General features: G+C 32.5%; 1 protein-coding gene across 3 annotated transcripts; it reads left to right on the top strand.

Annotated features, from left to right (window-relative positions):
- Positions 1–17081: 17081 nt before the first annotated feature.
- On the top strand, positions 17082–20888 carry LOC120195222 (phosphoglycerate mutase-like protein 1). 3 transcript variants are annotated; one of them, XM_039197289.1, is made up of 11 exons: positions 17082–17232; positions 17329–17390; positions 17478–17585; positions 17680–17759; positions 17979–18141; positions 19421–19495; positions 19607–19695; positions 19930–20049; positions 20323–20367; positions 20461–20575; positions 20663–20888. In XM_039197289.1, the coding sequence occupies exons 1-10, from the start codon at positions 17082–17084 to the stop codon at positions 20573–20575; spliced, it is 1008 nt and encodes a 335-aa protein (XP_039053220.1). In that variant the 3' UTR covers positions 20663–20888. The 3 variants fall into 3 exon arrangements, with proteins under 3 accessions (XP_039053220.1, XP_039053221.1, XP_039053222.1); XM_039197291.1 differs by lacking the exons at positions 17082–17232; positions 20663–20888 and having other exon boundaries at positions 17372–17390; positions 17966–18141; positions 20461–20647; XM_039197290.1 differs by lacking the exons at positions 17082–17232; positions 20323–20367; positions 20663–20888 and having other exon boundaries at positions 17285–17390; positions 20461–20647.
- The last annotated feature ends 2968 nt before the right edge of the window (positions 20889–23856 follow it).

Here is a 23856-nt window from a genome sequence, read left to right as displayed (position 1 = left end):
ACAAATTAAGTTTTTCTTAAGCTTAATTATCATCTAATGATCATAACCCAATCTTAAATTCAGCTAAATATCAACCAACAAGAAATATTACCTTTGCTTTAGCTCTCACGGTGAAGAGAAAGAAGAAGAAGAAGAAGTGAGAGTTCTCTGGAAACAGTTCCCTCATTTCCCACGTTTATATAGCCTACAAAAGAAAGATAAAAATATTTTGTGTCAAATGACCATTTTACCCTTCTTTCTTTCAATCTTTAATAAACCATCCTTCACAAAAATATTTCCAATTAAGTCCCTAAACTTTTAACTTATTTCAAAATTAAACACTAAACTTTCAAAATTCACATTTTAGTCACTAGCCTTGTTTTAGGATGTTACATTAAAAGAAGTATTTTTAATCCCAGGATAAAAGTTGAATGACTAAATGAGCAATTAGACCAATGTTTGAAACAAAAGCTGAAATCTTTTTATGAGAGATGATCTTACACCTGTTTGATATTTTTTTCACCAAAGTCACACCTTTGTCTTCTTCTCATCTTCTTCATCCTTCTTTTCCTCTCTGAAAATTAAGTAAATGTCAAAAATTTGTAAACCTACAAGATTTGTGTGGATTTGCAAGGGTAAAAAATCTTTATCTACACCTTTAGAGCTTTATATTAAGCCTCCGAATTCAAGTTTTGGCCATAAGACCTATTATGTGTAAAGACCTATTATGATCCCTCACTTTATACATAAGACTTTAATAATGTTTGGGGACCTCCATAGGATATTATGGGTAACTTAGGGAGTCAAATTCGTGCCCAAATAGGGCATTTCTAGGTTTGGGTATTGATACTATAAGAATAGTACAGATAATGTTCTTGCGAAGAATAAAATGAGGGGACTTTAGTATAAAAATATCGATACTCCTTCATTGAGTATCAATACCATGGGTAGAGTATGGATACTTCCCATAGGAGTATTGATATCGAGGTATTTTTCAAAACATAGATGTAAATTTCGGTATCGATACCCAGAGAGTATCGATACCCTAGCTCAAGAGTATCGATACTGGCCTAGCAGTATCGATACTACTCACCATTTTTTAACTTGTTTTAAGCCTAAGGTATCGTTATCCAGGGGTGAGTATCGGTACAATCATATATATTTTTGGGCAAGAAACCCAAATGAATTAGAAGAAAGGCTGAGGGACCCCAAAATACTAATATAACATCAAATAAGACTACAAGTGAGAATCGTAATTGATATACAATTACAGTTAAAAATAATATCAATTAAGACAATATAAAACTAGCCTTGGTTGATACTCGGGAAAACTACTGAGACACCTGAGTTACTTTAGAAGAGAAAATTAACAATGAAGTATAAAATGCTTGGATATCATTAGGTAGTGCGCGAGGAAATTTGAGATTAACTAAGGTTCGAGGCCCGAACACCCGTGAGGGGTGGGTTTGTTGGGTGTTGTGTCCGATGTAGAGATCCTGAACAACATCCTTAGTGAACAATAAGGGTGTGAGTTTCGAAATGTTTAACCATTCTACCACACCATGATGTCTACCCAAGAATAGTGTGTAGTATACGAGTATAGTCACCCTTCTATTGTACTTGATAACATGAACATTTAACGAACACTTTTAGTATAATTTAGTTGTTAGTGTGACACTAGGTTAGTGAGCTTAGTGTTTGGGATTTGTTTCCGTGCATAAGTCTTTAGGAGGAGAATTCGGAGAGCATATCGCATAGAGGACATTTCAAATAGTTCGAGCAGCAAGAGTATGTCTTGAGTTATTTCTTTAGAGGGCATGTATTATTCATAGACCTTCTTATGTTTAAGTTGTAACTCTATTTTTATACTCGATTGTATTTATTATTTTGCGATACTAATTTTGGGAACTCTAGATGTAAACCTTATTTTAAATTATGTTGATTTCTTTTGGTTGAATGATTTTAATTTATGATTTCCAAAGTATTCAAAGAAAATTTTTGGGTTAACCACTATGGTGGTCTCGTATACTATTCTAAATCAGTCAACTCTGTGTAGTATCAATTTAGGGTGTTACATTTAGTGGTATCAGAGTGTTAGGTTCAATTTTTCTTAGGACCCGCAAGTTAGAGTCAGTGAGAGTCTATAAGTATACATCCCTTTAGGGAGTCAAAAGTACTGTCATGTCTGGAATAGCGATAATGATTCATCGTCAAGAAATATCAAAATCTAATATTGAGTATGATTTAAATAAATAATTAGATTACTAAAACGGAACCATATTAATAATTAAGGTACTAAATGTACAGTTTACACTGGGTTTTTTTTTTGTGAGGAAGTGGAAGGAGAAATTTGCTTGTAGTAAGTATTGAATCTAAACCTAAAAGAAAAGAGAACTGTCAACTAAAAACTTTTAACCATCTATTCTAGAGATTGTTAATTACCCTAATTTATTATATTAAAAATTTCATTTTCAAACAGAGATATGAAGCTATTGTTTATATGAATGAAAACTTAGTGATGAATTAAAACAAATTGGTTTAAGATAGGTCTTTTTTAATTAGTTTCAAGTTCAGCCATGGGAGAATCTTGGCCCAACTCAGTCTTGTCCCAAAACAAGCCTATTTGGTCAAGCTCAAAGCATGGTCAAGCTCAAAGCATGGTCAATTTCAAAACTTAATTATGATCCCACGGTTGGTCCAAAACAACTATAAATACAATCCAGAATTGACAATAAAATATATTTTGATATAACATCTAAACAATTTTAAATTCTTAAATCGAAAAATAATATATGTTTACTCGAAGAATAGCTGGTATATGCTTTATTCCTGATATTGACAAAGCAAGCACAAGTTGTTCACTTGAGGGTCCATTAATTTTTGCCATTTCCAAGTAGTTAACTTGTGATGTATAATAAGCCAAGAAAAGGGAACCTAACCAAGTGGTATTATTGGACTTCATTTTGGTGAACTCTTAAATGCTTTCTTGCAAACTGCATATTCTCTAACTTTTGCTCCTCTAGTATCTTGTCTATTGTCCCTACCACAATAAAGTTGACCATATTTGATTAATATTTATTTTTATTAGTTTAAGGCGATTATAAGATAATATATGTTCAAAAGATTCTTAACTATATGTTCAAAAGATTAAGAAGACAACAATAAAGATAGGGAGTAAAAGGTTTCGTTGGCTAAATATGGTGGCAGAAAAAATTAAAAAAATAGGGTGTTTGAAAATTATTTTGAGATCTAAATAATTTTTTACATTGCACGTAGAATTCGTTATAAGGAGCTGATGAGTTTCATAAAATATATTAAAAAATTAGAACTCGTCACGAGGCGGTGACGAGTTTCATATAAATTTGTTTCAATTCATATGAGGAATTCTATTTTTTAATATATTTTATGGAACTCGTCACCTTTTGTGATGAGTTTCACATGTATAATAACAAATGCCCTAAATCCAAAAATAATTTTCAAACACCCTTATTCTCACAAAATCTTCTTCCCGTCCACGTTATTTTCAAAATTTAAACTAGAGTAAAATGAACAAATATATTTGGTTGGTTGGTCAAGTCAATGGGGAATCCAAAAAAAATTATATACTGGGTTAATATAAACATAATAAAAAAATTATCTGAAAAAATTATATATATATTTTGATCACCTATTGTTAAAAAATAACTATGATGTTAAATGACTTTTTTTTAATTATTTTTCAATTATGACATGACATTATTACATGATGATATATGAATATCACTACCAATTTTTTAAATATGAGAGACCAAAACATAACTAAGATGTAATATTAAGTGTGATTTAAAATAAATAATAGTTGAGTGGCCAAAATAGAAATATATAATAATAATGGGTGACTTAATAAGCAATTTACCCTTTTTGGGCATAGGGGGACTATGGCCTAGATACGCCCCTGGGTCTAGTTGCTCATCTTTGTTATCTTATATTTCCTTAGATCTTAAGTTCTAAATCCATTAGAATTACTCATCTCCCTTCCTTTAGAATTCCCCTTCATCTCCCTTAGAGGTAAGAGTAAAATTCTCCAAATTAAATATTAAATGACCTAAAATGAGGTTTTAAACTATTTTAATATTGATAATATATCAATTACCACATGTAATAAAATCAAATAAAATAATATATGATTTCAAAATTTTATAAAATTACCCAATTACTCTTGATTAAAAAGTTAAAGAAAATATTTTTAATAATATATATTAGAAACAAAGTTGTTAAATTAGTTTTCCCTTTTTTAACTTATGGAGTAGTCAAATTTTATTGGTTTATGTCCCAAATTGCATTTGTCTATATAAAGCAGTATAATAATATAATTTTATCTAAAAATTATCCAAAAATAAAAATACTGATTTGGCATCCTTTATTGAATATTTATCAGAGTAGCATCCTTTCTGATAGTATAAGGAGGAGACACGTTTCACAAAACATGTCTTGCTGATGTGGAGGAAAGACGTGTTACAGGGGACGTGCCTTCCATGAGTTTATGATGATTTGACACCACGTTGGAAGACAGGGGACGTGCTTTTAAAGGCTGAATGGTTTAGGGTGTTTTAGGTTAAAGTGGTTTAGGGCTACGATTTTTATGTTAAAATGGTTTAGGGTTTTTAGAGTAAAGTGGTTTAGGGTTAGATTAAAATTAAAATATTGATAGTAAGAAATAAACCTTAAACCAAAAATAATGAATCTTAAATATTAAATAAGAAAAAAAATGGCATCTTGTAAAATAAAAGAAAATAAAATCACATTAATTGAAAGTACAAGAAAACTGTTGAGTTAATCGATCGACGGAATCGGCCAAGAGGGGGGTGAATTGGCAATTAAAAATTTCGTGGAAGCTTTTGCAGAAAAATTGAAAGTAATTGCACAGCGATTTACAGTGGTTCGACTTTCTCAAACAAAGTCTACGTCCACTACCGTAGCTATCCACACTAAGGATTTTCCAACAAATTCACTAATTTGTTCTTTCTTTTGAGGCCAAAGAGATAACCTTACAAAATCCCTCAAGAGTATACCCCAACTCTTGAGAACACTCTTTTTCCCAAAGAGAAGATTACAAATTTTCAAACTTACAAGAAAACCTCACAAGGTAAGATGTTTGCACAATTCTAGAACAAGAAAAGAACACTCAAAGATAATTACAAATGAGCACAAATGGTGTTCTTGAAAGCAAAATGAATATTGAAAGGAAAAATTGGCTTGATTTGCACAAACTTGATGTTTGATGCTTTCTCTCTTGTTTCTCTATGATTTCTTGTTGATCAAGGGCTTCAAAACTTGTTTAAATACACATTGAATCTCTTCTGAACGTTGAGGATGATTAGTGAAGATCATATAGCCGTTTTAGTGTGAAAACAATTAATAAAACAGTTTGGAGCGTGGGGGGAATCGGTACCCCCTATGGGGAATCGGTTCCCTAAGTGTAAAATTCAAATATTTCGACCGTTGAACAGGGGGGAATCGGTACCCCCTATGGGGGAATCGGTTCCCTCCGAGCATTCTGGAAATCTCGGAGCCAAACCATTCAGGGGGAATCGGTACCCCCTTGGGGGGGAATCGGTTCCCTCTGAGCAATCTGGAATTTTTGGCTTTGAAATGGTTCGAAATACTTTGAAAGATTATTTTGAAAATTTTTTAAGATTAAAACTTAATTTTACACTTAAGTAAGGATTAAAAATGATTTTTGAAATATTTTGAGTAATGTTTTGATATTCGAATAATTATATCGAATATACTTAGAAAATCATTTTGGAAAATCTTAAAATTCATTTAACTTAATTTGTTATATCGAAATATCAAAATGTTTTCAACAATCTCCCCCTTTTTGATATAACAAACATTTTAGTAATTTTAAGATTTTGAAATCAAGTTTTGAAATTACTCCCCCTTACTTTAACACTTCTCCTATTTATCATTTTAAAAAACACACTTAAAACACACTTCTCCCCCTTTTTGTCAAATCAAAAAGATTCAAATAAACGTGAAAAATATTAAGCCAATTGATTAGGTATATGTATGCATAAGCTGCTAAGATCACAATTAAGAGAAACGTTAGCCATTAGTTCCGTAATCAATATTCATAAATAATGTGATATGACAAAATTGGTCATATTGCTAATAATGATGTAAATGATGCGATAATAAATCACACCAAACATATAAGTTCAAACCATCCATAAATCCAAACAAATTCACAATCCTCAAATTCAAACATCCCAAAATATTCAAAATGTTAAAACAATAAGTTTGGAAAACAAAGTAAAACATTTAATCATATATCCGGATCAGGAGGAGGAAAACGAGCTTGCATAGCGGCCATTTCGTTAGTGAGGTCATTAATACGTGCGTTGGTTGCTTCATTATTTGCACGCATTTCCCGAAGAATTTCTAATTGTTGAGCTCCCATTGTGGATAAATGGGACTCTATAGAATTAAAGCGCGAATCCATGGTCGCATATCGGTAATCAAATGTCTCCATAAAAGATTGAAAATATAGAGGCATTTGAGTCGATTGTTGTGCTTGCTCTTCGGGCTGCTCCTCGGCCTGCTCAGGTTCATCTTCAGCTTCATCGATGTCTCGCATTAGTTTCTCAAGCTCGAGATCTTCGTCAGCTTCGGGTGGAGCTTGTGAAGAACTAGCTCCCTTAGTAGTTGCAGAAGATCGAACCCATTCCCCGGTTTCCTTATCCTTAATCCATCCCACTCTCGTTAAGGAAAGAAGGTTAATTTGTTTCTTAAGAGGAAAAACGGCATCTAGACCGACTCTAAGCCCAGCTTTGGAAAACAGATTACTCAAAATACAACCGTAAACAAGAGATGAACAAAGTTTTTTATTAGGAACAAGATTTACGGTTTCAACAATTTCAGCAAAAAATAATCTGAGGTAGGTTGATTTTAATATTGTTTTCGAAACAATGTAACCACCAAAGATCTAAGGCTCTAAGAGTAGAATAACGACCTCCAGATGGTCGAAACCACCAAGAAATCATTAGATGAAGAAAACGTTCATGAAGGTCTAGGACACTTGCACTATCCCTTCTTTTATAACGAGATCCTAAAACCTGTTTTTCATTTGAAATCCCTTCATTATCTAATCCGAATGTATTGGCTATGTAAGCCGAGTCAATATATAAGAATTGTCCTAGAAGGTAGGAACGAATTCCTATGGTTTCGGTTTCAGTTTGGTCTTTAACACAAACGACATTAGAATAGAAAATACGAACAAGTTGATGGTAAATGATGGGTTCAAGGTCAAAGAGGTTATCAAATTTCCACTCTTGTAAAAGAGGAAGATATTTAAAATTGATAGCTAACATAGCTTGACGAGAAGGAATACGTTCTTCCCGGATTTTGTAAGAGTCGAAATATTGATAATACCAAAAACGATGATTTCTAGGACCAGGATGATTGAAACACGAATTTTGGATAGTCAAATTAGGATCAATAGGATTAGGATTAGAAATTGGAATAGGTGGAGGATTTGGAGGTGGATTTGGTTTTCGGTGTGAACGATTAGATGAAGACCTAGCACGTTTAGGAATACACATGGTGAAGGAAATCAGAATAGATTGGATAACCTTCAATTTTAAAAACAAATGTATGCAATTCAATTAATCCTAAAACTCAATTGAGTCCTCAATATTTCAAGGTTCTCTAAATCAATCCTAATGGGCAAAGTTTTTGAAAAACTTTTTAAAAAAATATGGTTTTGAGAAACAATATATGTATAGTTTTCATAACAATAACATAATTTAATCAAAACACAATGATTTGAAAAACAACAATATTTTTTTTTAATTTCGAAAATTTAAAATTTTTGGAAAATTTTTGTGTTTTTTGATGAAATTAGTTGTAACATCTAGTTTCTAATCACTAAACAATCAATGCCCGATCACTATTTCAACCTAGAACTAATTAAAACTAATCCTATGTTCAAAATCAATGAAATAGAGAGTTTAGAAAAATTTACCTTGAAAGATGAAGATTGAGGGGGATTTAGATGTTGTTTGCACGATTTTAATGATGATTGCAAGTTTAGGAGATGATATTTGAAGCAAATTCCGATTAATATCGTTGATTTGAGGCAAAATGGAGATTTGAGAGATTTAGAGGTGAAGAACGGCGGAAGAAGAAGAAAAGGAGGGTTTTTGCGTGTTTTGAAGGGTTCTGCCCGATTTTAACAGAACCCCAGGGGGGTATCGATTCCCCTGTGGGGGGAATCGGTTCCCCTTCAAAGGGGGAATCGGTTCCCTCATGGGGGGATCGATTCCCTCTGCACCAAAATGCTAAAATCCGACTTTTAAGCACATAAAATGCTAAATTAATCTTCTCTAGTGGTATAGGCAACTCATATATTGAAAAATAATTATGTTCAAACAATTAAATTAATCTTTAAACATTATTTGAACATAAAATTAATTTTCACTAAGAATCATAAACTCCCCCTAACTAATAGCAAGAATGCAATCAAAAATTATTATTATAAGCATTTTTCAGTATTTATTAAAAGTGCTAAATTATTTTAAACACTAAGTGAAGATAGGTTAGTTAAACCTAATTCTCTTCTAAGTGTCCAAAACCTTTCCTTGTCTAAGGGTTTTGTAAAGATATCCGTTAATTGATACAAAATATCAACATATTCTAGAACTACATCTTCCTTAGTGACATGGTCTCTAATGAAGTGATGTCTTATTTCAATGTGCTTAGTTCTAGAGTGTTGGATGGGATTTTTAGTGAGACAAATAGCACTAGTATTGTCACACTTGATAGGAATGGTACCTACTTCAATTCCATAATCAAAAAGTTGTTGTTTCATCCATAAAACTTGTGCACAACAACTACCGGCTGAAATGTATTTCGCTTTAGTGGTAGATAATGCAACACAATTTTGTTTCTTTGAAAACCAAGAAATCAGCATATTTCCAAGGAATTGGCAAGTACCGGAGGTTCTTTTCCTATATAATTTGCATCCTCCATAATCCGCATCAGAAAAGGCATGCAAGCTAAAGCTAGAGTCTCTAGGATACCAAAGTCCTAAATTAGGAGTGTCCTTAAGGTATCTAAAGATTCTCTTAACAGCTAGTAAATGTGATTCTTTAGGACATGATTGAAACCTAGCACACAAGCAAACACTAAACATAATATCAGGTCTACTTGCGGTTAGATAAAGCAAAGAGACAATCATTGACCTATATAATTTAACATCTACACATTTACCTCCTTCATCTAAGTTAAGCTTTGTTGAAGAGCTTATTGGAGTGTTATGAGGTTTCCCATTTTCCAGTCCAAACTTCCTGAGCATATCTTTGACGTACTTAGCTTGATTAATGAAGATTCCATCTTTTCTTTGCTTGATTTGGAGTCCCAAGAAAAATGAGAGCTCCTCCATCATGCTCATCTCAAACTCACTTTGCATTAGCTTAGAAAATTCTTGGCAAAGAACATCATTAGTAGAACCAAATATTATATCATCAACATAAATTTGAACTACTAATAAATCTTTACCTTTTCTCTTTAAAAACAATGTAGTGTCAACCTTTCCTTTTAAAAAACCTTTTTCAATTAAAAATTTGACAATCTTTCATACCAAGCTCTAGGAGCTTGTTTTAAACCATAAAGAGCTTTTGTCAATTTAAAACATGATCCGGAAAATTTGAATCTTCAAAACCTGGAGGTTGTTCCACGTACACTTCTTCTTTTATAAAACCATTTAAAAATGCACTTTTAACATCCATTTGATATAATTTAAATTCATTGAAACATGCAAATGCTAATAATATTCTAATTGCTTCCATCCTAGCTACGGAGCGTATGTTTCATCATAGTCTATGCCCTCTTTGAGTATAGCCTTGAGCAACAAGTCTAGCCTTGTTCCTCACTATATTACCACTTTCATCAAGTTTATTTCTAAAAACCCATCTAGTACCTACAGTAGATTTATTACTAGGCCTTTCAACTAATGTCCATACTTTACTTCTCTCAAATTGATTTAATTCTTCTTGCATAGCCATAATCCAATGTTCATCTTTTAATGCTTCTTTGATGTTGTTAGGCTCTATGCATGAAATAAATGCAACATAATTACAGATATTTCTAAGAGAAGATCGAGTAGTTACCCCTTTTGATGGATCACCTATAATTTCACCATCCTTGACATAGTTGTACTCTCTTGGAAAGATACTTCCCTTTCTTCACTGGTTGGATTCTCGAGGGGATCATGAGTTTCCTCATCTTTTGTTTCTTTCTTTGATGATGATTCTCCAACGTCATGTCTAACGTCATTTGCTTGTACAATACCTACATCATCATTAACAGAAGAATCCTTCCTCGGAAGGGGATTATCATCGAAAACAACATATATAGACTCTTCTACAACTAAAGTTCTTTTATTAAATACACGATAAGCTTTAGAATTTAAGGAATAACCCAGAAAAATTCCTTCATCACTTTTAGCATCAAATTTGCCAAGGTTTTCTTTACCGTTGTTTAAAACAAAACATTTACATCCAAAAGGATGAAAATAGCTAATGTTAGGCTTTTTATTTTTGATAATTTCATATGGAGTTTTCTTTAAAATTGGCCTAATCATTACTCGATTTATAACATAACAAGCGGTATTTGTGGCTTCCGCCCAAAAATATTTTGGCAAATTATTTTCACAAAGCATGGTTCTAGCCATTTCTTCTAAAGTTCGATTTTTCCTCTCAACAACTCCATTTTGTTGAGGGGTTCTAGGTGCTGAAAAATAATGGCTAATACCATTAGAATTACAAAACTCAATAAATCTAAGATTTTCAAATTCAGTTCCATGATCACTTCTAACACTAGTGATAGAGTAACCTTTTTCATTTTGGATTATTTTTGAAAATGTGATGAAATTTTCTAATACTTCATCTTTAGTACTTAAGAATAGAACCCAAGTGTATCTAGAATAGTCATCTACCAAGACAAATGCATATTGTTTTCCTCCCAAGCTAGTAGTTCTAGTTGGCCCAAAAGATCTAAATGGATCAATTGTAATACTCTACTAGTTGATACATCATTAATAGATTTAAAAGAAACTCGTTTTGTTTTCCTTTAGCACAAGCATCACAGATTTTATCATTATCAAATTTAAGCTTAGGCAACCCTCTTACTAAGTCTCCTTGAATTAACCGTTGCAAAACACTCATACTAGCATGACCTAGTCTCCTATGCCATAACCAACTATCATGCTCATCCTTAGCAACTAGGCATAAATTAGTCATATCAATATAATCTAAATGCACCATGTAAATGTTTCATATTCTATGACCAACAAGCATAATCCGATTAGATGCAATGTCAATGACTTTACAACCATTAATTTCAAATAAGACATTGAATCCTTTATCGCATAATTGACTAATACTCAATAGATTATGCTTTAATCCATTTACATATAAAACATTCTTAATTTGTATGGAAGAGATATTACCTATTGTACCAATACCTTCAATGTGACCTTTTGAATTGTCTCCAAAAGTCACTTCTCCTCCATTTTTGGCGTTAAGCTCAATGAACCGGCTTTTGTCTCCGGTCATATGTCTTGAGTATCCACTATCAAGGTACCATGAATTTGAATTTGTTTCCTGTGCCTTGTAGCAATGCTCCTGTCCCTACAAACATAGATTAATTTTTGATTTTTGGTACCCAAATTCTTTTGGGTCCATATTCATTAGTTTCCAAAATCCTAGTCCCCTTAGGTATCCATTTGTGTAGGATATTTTTATCTTTAGTAGTGATGAGTTCTTTAGGAACCCACATACTTCTAATGATTTTTCCATTAGAGGTTCTTTGGGGACCTCTATGATTGTAGTTTCTAAAACTTTTTCTAACAAAGTTGGATTTTGAATTTCCACCTTTTTCAAAATGTTTTGTTCCAACTTTATCAAAAGAAGTTTTAAGATCATCAATTTTCTTTTGATGACCATCATTGATCTTTGAAATGTAAATTTTGCAAATCTAAATTTTTCTTTTCAAACTCTTCTAGTTTGATTTGCAAATCTTTGATTTTACTTTCAAGATCGTTGTTGGTTTTGGATATGAGTTTGTTTTCATTTTTTAATTTTGAAACATCATTTTTATATTTTAAAAACAATTTCTCATAATCCGAAGCCAACCCATTGTACTCCTCAAATAACTCATCATAAGATAAATCATCAAAATCGGATGAGTTAGAGGTTACCTTAGAATCTTCCCCGAATGCCATCAAGCACAAGTTTGCTACTTCTTGTTCCTCTTCATCGGAACTTTCTTCATCGCTCCATGTAGCCACATGAGCCTTGTGCTTATTCTTTGATTGACCCTTTTTTCTTCAATTGTGGGCAATCATATTGACATGCCCCGGCTTTTGCATTCATAGCAAATGATTGGGTCCTTCTCTTTTGGTTCATTTTTGAGGCCTTCGTTTCGTTTGAATTTTCTTCCTTGGTAAGGTCTCATCATTTTTCTGAACCGTTTGGCAAACAATGCCATTTCCTTGTCATCATCATCATTATTAGAATCACTCTCATCTTTTGTGGATTTGAGAGCAACTCCAATATTTTTCTTCTTCTCCTTTTCCTTTGGTGTCTCTTCAACTTTATCAAGGTCCACCTCATCTTCAAGCATCATCTCATGAGTGAGGAGTGAACCGATAAGTTCTTCAAGAGTTAAGGACGATAGGTCCTTAGATTCGATGATTGCCGTCTTCTTTGATTGCCATGATTTTGGGAGGGAGTAGACTAACTTCCTCACAAGCTTTTCATTTGAGATGATCTCTCCATATGATTTGAGACCATTGACAATCGTTGAAAATCTATCCGTCATAGCTTTGATGTCTTCATTTGGTTTCATCCTGAAATTTCATAGCTATGCGTTAGAATACTAATTTTTGATTTCTTTACCTCATCTGTACCTTCATGTGTGACTTGAAGCTTGTCCCATATTTCTTTGGCGTTGTACACGATGAAACTCTTCCGTATTCATCTGGTCCAAGAGCACAAAAATAATATGGATGGCTTTGGAGTTGAGCTGGAACATTCTTGTCTCTCCTTCACTCCACAACCTTGGATGAGTGAGAGGTTTGATGTATCCTTCTTCTACAGCATTCCATGCTCCCATGTCACTTGCTTGAATGAAGTACATCATTCTATTCTTCCAATAGACATAGTTAGCTCCATTGAAGAAAAGAGGCTTGTTGACGGGCATCGAATCGAGACCGGAGTCGAAGTTTGAAGCGGAGGCCATTGATGACTTTAATAATCGATATAACTCTTCCCGAATCGACTCAAGAGGCGATTAAACCTTCAAATGAGTTAGGCTCTGATGCCAATTGTTGAGTTAATCGATCGACGGAATCGGCCAAGAGGGGGGTGAATTGGCAATTAAAAATTTCGTGGAAGTTTTTGCAGAAAAATTGAAAGTAATTGCACAGCGATTTACAGTGGTTCGACTTTCTCAAACAAAGTCTACGTCCACTACCTTAGCTATCCACACTAAGGATTTTCCAACAAATTCACTAATTTGTTCTTTCTTTTGAGGCCAAAGAGATAACCTTACAAAATCCCTCAAGAGTATACCCCAACTCTTGAGAACACTCTTTTTCCCAAAGAGAAGATTACAAATTTGCAAACTTACAAGAAAACCTCACAAGGTAAGATGTTTGCACAATTCTAGAACAAGAAAAGAACACTCAAAGATAATTACAAATGAGCACAAATGGTGTTCTTGAAAGCAAAATGAATATTGAAAGGAAAAATTGGCTTGATTTGCACAAACTTGATGTTTGATGCTTTCTCTCTTGTTTCTCTATGATTTCTTGTTGATCAAGGGCTTCAGAACTTGTTTAAATACACCTTGAATCTCTTCTGAACGTTGGGGATGATTAGTGAAGATCATATAGCCGTTTTAGTGTGAAAACAATTAATAAAACAGTTTGGAGCGTGGGGGAATCGGTACCCCCTATGGGGAATCGGTTCCCTAAGTGTAAAATTCAAATATTTCGACCGTTGAACAGGGGGGAATCGGTACCCCCTATGGGGGAATCGGTTCCCTCCGAGCATTCTGGAAATCTCGGAGCCAAACCATTCAGGGGGGAATCGGTTCCCTCTAAGAAATCTGGAATTTTTGGCTTTGAAATGGTTCGAAATACTTTGAAAGATTATTTTGAAATTGTTTTAAGATTAAAACTTAATTTTACACTTAAGTAAGGATTAAAAATGATTTTTGAAATATTTTGAGTAATGTTTTGATATTCGAATAATTATATCGAATATACTTAGAAAATCATTTTGGAAAATCTTAAAATTCATTTAACTTAATTTGTTATATCGAAATATCAAAATGTTTTCAACAAAAACAAAGTCACATAAATTGAAATATTATAAAATATAATTACATAAGTAATGATCAACTGTTGAGTGATGATAACAGAGGTGAACATTTTTCCTATTGTGGCCTAGGTTTCTAAAATGCTCACATCTTTTGCTTTCTTTTGACATCTCTTAAATAACCATATCACAATGAACTCGAGTGGATTTCGGACGACTTGACTCCCTTATAAGAATGGATATGGTATAATTTTAAACCAAGTCTGAATCTCATTTGGGTATTTTTCAATTTTCTATGGGAAAACTCAAATGCATATACCTTGAATACTTGTGGAATTTGATATACGAGATTAACATAACTTTTATAGTTCGAATGGGAACGTCAGCAAGCTGTTATGACATGGGAGTATGGGTACTTCAGAGCTTGAAAAACCCCACAGTCACACCACCTTTATTATAGATTAACTCTGAAAAAGTTAGATTCAATCCCTTGAAAAAGTCATGGCATGTATGTGACACAAAACAATTCATGAGTGCAGGAAAAATTTGTTACCAACATTCCATTTGACCCTGCAACTTTTTTATGTAGATCTGCTACTAATCTTAGGTGATAAACATGTTCGTTTTGCATCAAGTAAGAACTTGTCCCCCCGAGCTTGGCAAAAAGCTTACCCAAACGAAAATTCGCCGTTTTAACCAAAACAATTACTAGTAAATGACGCATCCCCTTTATGGTTGAATTTATAGCCTTAACCAAGTTGGTTGTTTTATGTCCGTATCGATATGTCCACATTTCTTTGTTGATGGCTCTGATGTAATTATATCATTCCTCATTTTTTTCCTTGCAACTCTTGAAGCATAAACTCAAACCTTTGAGGTAAGAGTTCGTAAACCAAGCCATATGTACTTGTTAGTGTGATCTATAAATAGATAAAATGAAAATAATTGAGAAATGAAATTGAAATTGAAAAAAGTAACATACTCATGCGTATAATTAATTGGCGTTCATCATTATTCTTATATTTTCCATAATAGTATATGCCGGATACAAAGACGATGTTGGACATGTAGGGGTTCAAACATTGGGCCTAAGAGTCCATTATTGCTTTGATCCCAGCTCCTCAATCTGAAATGATGCAAATGTGTTCCCTCTTGACAATATGTAACTGTAGATTTTTCAGGAAAAAAACCCAAGACTCTATATCTTCTCATTCAATAAGGGCAAAAACAACGAGAAAAATATTGTGATTATCATCTTGGACAAGTGTCAATAATAAAATTTGTTTGTATTTTCCATACAAAAATGTATCATCAATTTGGACTATGGGTTTGTAGTATTTCACCTCATTAATGCAATGTAGGTAAGTCCAAAAAACACAGTAAAATTAGCATCAATCTTCAACAACTCGATCATTCTCATCAGATTTGATGTTCCAGTCATGAACTATTCATGTCAACCCTATTTAATTATGTTTGATGGTATGAGACACTATGACATGAAAGAGATTCTCTAAAAAGGGGGCAAACACTTCTTGTGGAATGAGCCTTCAATTTTTATTAGATTTTATCTTCATATTTCAGACAATTATTTGTAGATATGATGTTCTTAGTCGAGGAACTATTCACATCAACCTCATTTATGTTTGATGAGATGAGACACTATGATATGACAGATATTCTCTAAAAAAGTGAAAAGTGCTTCTTGTGGAACGAGCCTTCCCTATTTGTCAAATTTTATCTTTATATTTCAGTCAATTATATGCATATTTGATGTTCCCAATCGAAAACTGTTCACATCAACCCCATTTATGTTTGATGGGATGATACACTATGACATGACAAAGATTTTAATAGATTCCACAAATATATTGCTCATGTGATGACATGTTTAAAGGTTGATTTTATTGTTTATGGAATCGTGAAAGCAATATTTATACTAGATTTTGTTTTTAATATGACTAATTAAATTCAATATGAGATTGTAATATATTTTGATTATAAAAACAACGAAACATAAACATTACATTAAACAACAAGCCATAAAACATTCCATTAAGGAGATTAAAACAACGAACCATAAATACAACAAATCTTACACACACATTAAACAATAAATAAAATCATAAACATACAACAATTTTTTATGTTTTAATCCCAATTATGTTGGAGCCATGCTTTCAAGTCTTCATCATCTATCTTTGTTTTTCCAACATTTTTCTTAGTTGGTGGGATATTCGAACTGGAAGCAGCACCCTTAACCATAAAAACAAGATCGACATCATCGAACTCTACAAACAAAATCCACATTAGATATAGAATGAGAGTGAATGATAGTGACAATCTATAATATAATGAATATATTATTCTATTGCTTCCGAGTTGAACATTTCTTTATATTTTAAACTTCAACTCATCTAGTTGAATGTTTTTTCTGAAAGACATACTTAAAGATTTATAATCATAAAAAATAATCGCAAGAATAGTAGTCATCTTAGCCAATAAATCTTTTGAAGTCTTCTCAAATGCTTTTAGATTTTTTTTGACAAAATGACTTGAATATGATTAGCATATGATCACAACATCCCTCATTTCATTTTATAATTGCAGATAATAATAAAAAATAATTTTTACAATTAATTAATAAAATATTTAAAAACTATTCACTAAAAAATAAGTATAAAAATATTTTTACATTCAAAAAAATTTCTTAAAATATACTAATAAACTTTTTTTTAAATGACCATTTCTATATTAAATAACATTATTCGATTACCCCCATCATCTTCTCATTCTTATTCATCTTCTTACTTCTTAAGCATTGCCTCCTCCATTCGTTTTTCAAACCCAAAACAAGTTCTTCTCTGTCGTACCTCTGCTTCCCTCTCGGGTATACCCTTTTTTTTTGGGTGATTTTTTTTAACTTTTGTTGTATTTGATGGTGTGTGTTATAGAAATTGTTTGCTCTTTATTTGGGTTATTGTAGATATGGATGTAACCATCAGTCCTGGATTGTACCCTCTGCATCGTTGTAAAACTCTGCATCTGGTTAGTCAATGATCTTCGCTGAGAATCGGAACTAGAATTGATGGGTCGATATGGGTCTTAAACATGTGATTTTTTTGTTCAATGCAGGCGAGGAATGCTCAAGGGGTTCATAATGTAGCAGGGGACATAGATTTCTCCAATTATTTGTCTGAAGAATTTTTCGATGCCCATCTCACGCCTCTTGGTTGGCAACAGGTTGTATGAATGCCAATGAAAAATCACATTGGTTTGATTACTGTTCTAATAGTTTTCCTTCCCAACAAAAAATGTGTACAAAATGTTACAACAGGTTGATAATCTGCGCAAGCATGTTCATGAAACTGGGCTTTCTAAGAAAATTGAATTGGTCATTGTTTCCCCTTTGCTCAGGTATATAACTTCTCAATTAGTTTTTTTTTATCATAAACAAAATAACCAATTAAATCCATTTAAGAATCACAACTAATATGTTTGGTGCTGAATGTTCATTGCATTGAAAATGGAAACACTCGCGCTGCTTTTATAAATGAAGGAATACTTCATTTTTGGTTGTTGGTTTTTTCCCTCGGTTCTAGGGAATAATGAATTTTAGAAATTTTGGCCTTCTAGGACTCTGCAAACTGCAGTGGGAGTCTTTGGTGGTGAAGGGTATAAAGATGGGGTAGATGTACATCCATTGATGGTAGAAAATGCAGGGAAAAGTATCCGTCCTGCAATTTCAAGTCTGTATTGCCCGCCATTTGTAGCTGTTGAACTTTGTCGAGAACATTTGGTACGTCCTTGAACCTCTAAAATCTCTTTATAGATCATATGGACTTTCTTTTATTTGTAACGAGAATAATGAAAATCAGTTCTGGCAATATATGGTAGACATCATATGAAAGTATTTATTTCAACTTAATGTGTTTTTCTGATTATATTTTTAATGCCGTTGCAGTATTTGCTTGTCTGGTGTAATATGAATATAAATAGTCAATTTCATGCATGCATAGCATGGAAATAAACAGATCCCAACTGGAAATGAAAACCTCATTATCTTTAGTGTGTATGCAGGTTCCTCCTTTGTTCTCTGATATAAAAGTTTGCCATGCAAAGAAAAAGAAAGAAAAAGGTTTTTGATATTAAACATTGATTTTCAATATCCTCCAACATACTTGATCAAACCTCAAACCTTATCTTTTGGAAAAATTGATGTGTTCAAACCATTTAACTCTTTTGTTACTGGATTCAATTTAGATTTCCTTTTTTTCTCCTTACTAATGCGGAGTTTTCAGTTGCCCCGATGTGCAATTTTTATCTTTGTATTCATGTTTTGTTTCCTATTTCCTATCAGTGATCTTGCTCCCAAAATGCATGTGTTGCCAAATATCCAATAAATGTGCTTGGAAACTTGATATGCATTAAAATGTGTTTAGTTTTAGTCATAGACTCAACATAGATGTCAAGATTGTAATAAATTCTGGGGTGTAAGTGTCGAAAATGGATACATGTCTGACAGGCTATCTTTAATCTTTATTCAAGTTTTTTCATGTATTTGGAGGGTCCTTGAAGGGTTATATCCCCATGCCCATATTAGGATATATATCGAACATGAGTACTTCAAGGAAAATGAAGAGTCGGAGCAACACAACTCTTTAAAATTATGATAGAGCACAACATTTAAATGTTTAAGTGTATCACTATAAATCTTGATATTGGATGATTTTGACACCTAAAGCCTAATCCATTTCATATGTGTTGGAGGCTTGGAACATAACCCCCCCCCCAATATTTTTCAGTTCACTGGTAAATATATGTCATCTGTTTAATTGCTTCCATGGCACATGCCACTTAAGAAATTCTGAATCTAAAGATGAATGGATCTGGCAGATAGCCAAATACTAGTGCCTTTAATGTAATACTTAAAGAGTTTGTTTATTTGGTAGAATTTACAGCTAATATTGATTGCCTAGAATTTATTCATTTTGCTGGTTGAACTTTGCATACCATGCCTTTCTCATCTGATTTTCATTTCCTTTTCCTCCTTGAACCATTGAACCATTGAACAACAGGGAGTCCATCCATGTGATAGAAGAAAAAGCATCAGCGAATATCAGCCTTTGTTTCCTGCAATTGATTTTTCTCTGGTAAGTAACTTGTCTTACGAACTTAATGATTCTCATTCACTTTACCTATATTGGAATTCTTTTTAATTGCAAATTCAATATTGGTTAATTGGTGGAATTATTGTCCTTCAGATTGACTGCAAGGAGGATAGTTTGTGGGAAGCTAACTATAGAGAAAAGGATGAAGAAATTGCAACCAGAGGACTGAAATTCTTGAACTGGTGTGTGGTCCCTTTGTATCTGTTTTACCTATACGGGAGTATGATCCTCCAAACATATGGAATTTTTTTAGAAAAAAATGAGCATATATATCAAACTCATATTTTGACACTGTCTATGAATCTGAATGACAGAAATGGGTAGATTATAGTTCAAAGTAAAATTGCTTTGTTCGATGGCTAGTTCATATCCTCCCAACCTTTTCTTTTACTATATCCATTTATTTTTTGTGGCAGGCTGTGGACACGAGAAGAGAGGGAAATTGCCGTTGTTAGTCACAGCAGCTTCTTGTACCAAACCTTAGGTGTTTTTGGCAATGATTGTCATCCATCTGTGAAGAGTGAAATATGCACACAGCGAGTTCTGCAAAATTTCAATTGTTAATTAACTGTTTCTTGATAGACCAAACTAGTTTTCTTTGAAAGTTGAAAACACTGATAACCTGAAATCTTGAGTACAAAGTCCATGTCCTCTCTATAATGGATTGCAATTCCCTGCTGTACCGAATGGCATAGTTTTATGAGCAGAATTTTGATCTGTTAAGTACTTGAATCTGAGCTTTCCAGTAGAGATGATTTAAAACCTAGGAATTTCAGACTAATATGATGATTTGGTATAACCCATTGCAGCTTTGCGAATTGCGAGCTCCGATCCGTAGTTTTGGTTGATAGATGGTATGTATGGCATTTTAAAACCTTGAAACACAAGTCATTTGCTTAATCCTGCATAACTGTTATGAACTTTTTTTTTGAACATTTTTGCTTCAGTATGTTGGGATCAGATCATTCAACGATCAACTATCCCGGAAAAATCCCTAGTGGACCTGATCTTCCCAGCGATGTTGCCAAGAAGAAGCTTTCGAATGACGGAGCAGGCAAGTAGCTATTCATCCGAAGAGACGACGAAGCGGGAGTCTGAGTTTGATATCCACAGTATGATCCTCCTCCTTAAAGTATTCTTGTCTGACATATATTCGGATACGAGTCCCGAGTATGATCCTCCAAAGGTATGGAAAACTTGGAAATAATTAAAGTATACCCGAATCAAAGATAATTAATACTCGAGTCTACGTAGGTAGTTGAAAATTTGTGCTTGTTTTCATAGCTTTGATAAATTCTTCAAGTATGTCAGATGCTTCAAACAGTTATTTGTTGGTTGTCAATTCTTTATAAATGGAAACATGAACTCTTACATCCTGTTTATGTTATTTGGATTCTTATTGTTTTTAAGTATCTATGATTATATTCATGTCTTAAACATATTTTTAATGTGTATTATTCTTGCCTGAGAAATCCATCTTACTAAATGGAAATGAAAGCTCATTTGAATCACCATTTTTGCTATTAAAAATATTTTTTTATGTTAATCAGAAACTTAGGGTTAGCTTTTGGGTTTGTGAATTGTGACTCTTAAAATATAAACTTAAATGACTTATACTACATTTATTCATTTATTTTAAATAATTTTAATGGTGGAATAGTGTTGGATTAATTTGTATTAAAATATTATATAATTAATATAAATTTTGTATTTTAAACATAAATAAGAATGAGACTAAAAAAAATACTAAGTATATCATATACATTATTAATATCATAATTACTAATATGAAATAGAGTAAAATTCACAAGTGATCACTAAACTATGCTAAAATTTTCATTTTGGTTATTGAACTTTCATAATTTATAAAACAGCATTAAATTTTGAATTTTGCTAAAAACAATAGGCATCACACCATTAATGAGGTGACATTACCTGCTAAATTAATAAAAAAAATATTTCATTTGGGCTTAAACTTTCATTTTTGATATTTTTAATAATTCTAAAAAAATTAAAATTTGGAAAATCACAATTTATTTTTAAATTTATAAAATTGTTCTCAAAATTATATATCTTTTCTAAAAATATTTTGTAAAAATATTTTTTTAATTATCGTTATATTTTGGAAAATTTAAAATTTAAAAATTATAATTTTTAAGATCCAATGATTTTCAATTATCAAACAACAAAATAATTCTAGAATTTGAGTTATTTGGAAAACACTGGTAATATCGATACTTCCTTAAGAGTATCGATATTTCTCTGAACTTTGGTATTGATACCACGTAAACAATATCGGTATTGTTCATGCAATATTGATACTGTAAGAATAATATCGGTACTATGTACCCATAAAATCAGTTTTGTGCTCAAATTCTAGTTTTATGGACTTTGAGTTATTTTTGAAAACGTTGAACAAATTCAATCAAGTCCAAATACATTTTGCCTTAATTAGTATGAGGTTTGAAAATTCAATTTCTCAATAAAAAATGGGGAGCTTTAATATTTTCCAAATATTTCTCTTTTTCATGAAATATTTTATTAAGGGGGAGTTTTGTCAAAAACAATTTTTCGAATGTTTTGTTATATCAAAATGGGAGATTGTTGAACCATGTTTTACAATATTTTGATATAACAAATTCATGAAAAATGTTTTTCGACTTGATTAAATTTGTTCAAAGTTTTCAAAACTAACTCAAAGTCCATAAAACTAGAATTTGAGCACAAAACTGATTTTATGGGTACGTAGTACCAATATTGTTCTTATAGTATCAATACTGCATGAACAATACCGATACTGTTCTTATAGTATCATTACTAAAGGTAAGAGAAGTATCGATACTCTTAAGGTAGTATCGATACTACAAGTGTTTTCCAAATAGCTCAAATTCTAGAATGCAAAATAGATATCGATACTCAAAGGAGTATCAATACTACTTTACATAGTAGTATCGATACCATAATCATCGTATCGATACTGGTCAAGCCCAACGGCTAGTTGATTTAAAAATTATAAAAGTAGTACCGATACTCATTAAAGGAGTATCAATACTCCCTGTCCTGGACAATTTTATTTTGCAGAAAAATTATCTCCAACGGCTAGAAATGGCTACAAGCTCATTCCAACATATAAAAACAAGTTGAGGACACTTGAAGAAGGTTACCAACACCTATCCAAGCATTCATACGTAAGAGAAAAGTTTTTTAATCTTAATTTTTTTTTCTCTTGTAAATATTTGTGTTTGAGCTTAATTGTATATCCTTAGGTTTTGTTCTTGTGAGCTTAATTATTTGTAAACACTTACCTTAGAGAGGTTTTCTTGTTTACATTTCTTTTATTTGTGAAAAGGGGATTGGTTCTAGCTAAGCTTGTAAAAAGCTAGCGAGTGTAAATGTTATCTCTTGATCCTGTAAAAGAAAGAACAAATTAGTGAATTTGTTGGAAAATCCTTAGTGATGAGCTAAGGTAGTGGATATAGACTTGGTTGAGAAGTCGAACTACTAAAAAATCGTGTGCAAATTTTCTTATCCTTTAATCTTCTTACTCTCTAAACTCAAAAACCTACTCAACCCCCTATTGGCAAATATTCGATTGATCAATTGAGCTTCATCGACAACCCATCAAATAGGAACCTAGATCATTTGGTTTTTGAGTTTACTCTTCTCCGTCGCCTACGGCGGACCAGCTTGAAAGTCTAGGCCTTTATCAAGGAACACAGTTTTAGTCTCCATTGTCTGGTCCAAATTCAGACAAAGGATACCAGAATTTTTACGGGATTGGATTGTTTGGAAGTGAACAAGGAAGAATCGAAGGCGGATTTCGGTCCTATTTACAATGACAAAAATGTAGCAAATTCACAAACTTTAAGCTTGCCGGAGAATAACTTTTTCGTCGGACAAATGAGGAATGTCTTCAACAATGGAGATTCCGAGGTTCGTTAACATTAAACCCTCTTTTTGTGTTTGTTCATCTAAAGAGTTTTGGGGTTTAGGTGGGAATGGTTTAATTTTTTTTTGAGAATGATGACAAACTAATGAATTTATTAATTGATTTTGGGAATAATAAAAGTCATTTACAAAACTACGCCATTTTGAGTCTTTATAAAACTATGTTGTTTTAAATAAGTCATCTCTATCATCATCGTCATGGCAATTAGATGCCATGTCAGCGTCCTATTAACAAATTAATGGCGGGGTGACTTAATTGGAGTTAAATATGAATGTCTTGACTTGCTAAAATTGACAAAATTGAAATATTAGTGACATTTTCAAGTTAGCGCTTAAAGGTTAGTGGCATTTGAAGTAGTTTACCCAAAAATATTTTAAAGAGTGATAATGATATG

Source organism: Hibiscus syriacus, unplaced genomic scaffold (assembly GCF_006381635.1).
Source record: "Hibiscus syriacus cultivar Baekdansim isolate YM2019G1 unplaced genomic scaffold, ASM638163v2 tig00117010_pilon, whole genome shotgun sequence".
Classification (NCBI taxonomy): Eukaryota; Viridiplantae; Streptophyta; class Magnoliopsida; order Malvales; family Malvaceae; genus Hibiscus; species Hibiscus syriacus.
This window is presented reverse-complemented; position numbering and strand designations above follow the sequence as displayed.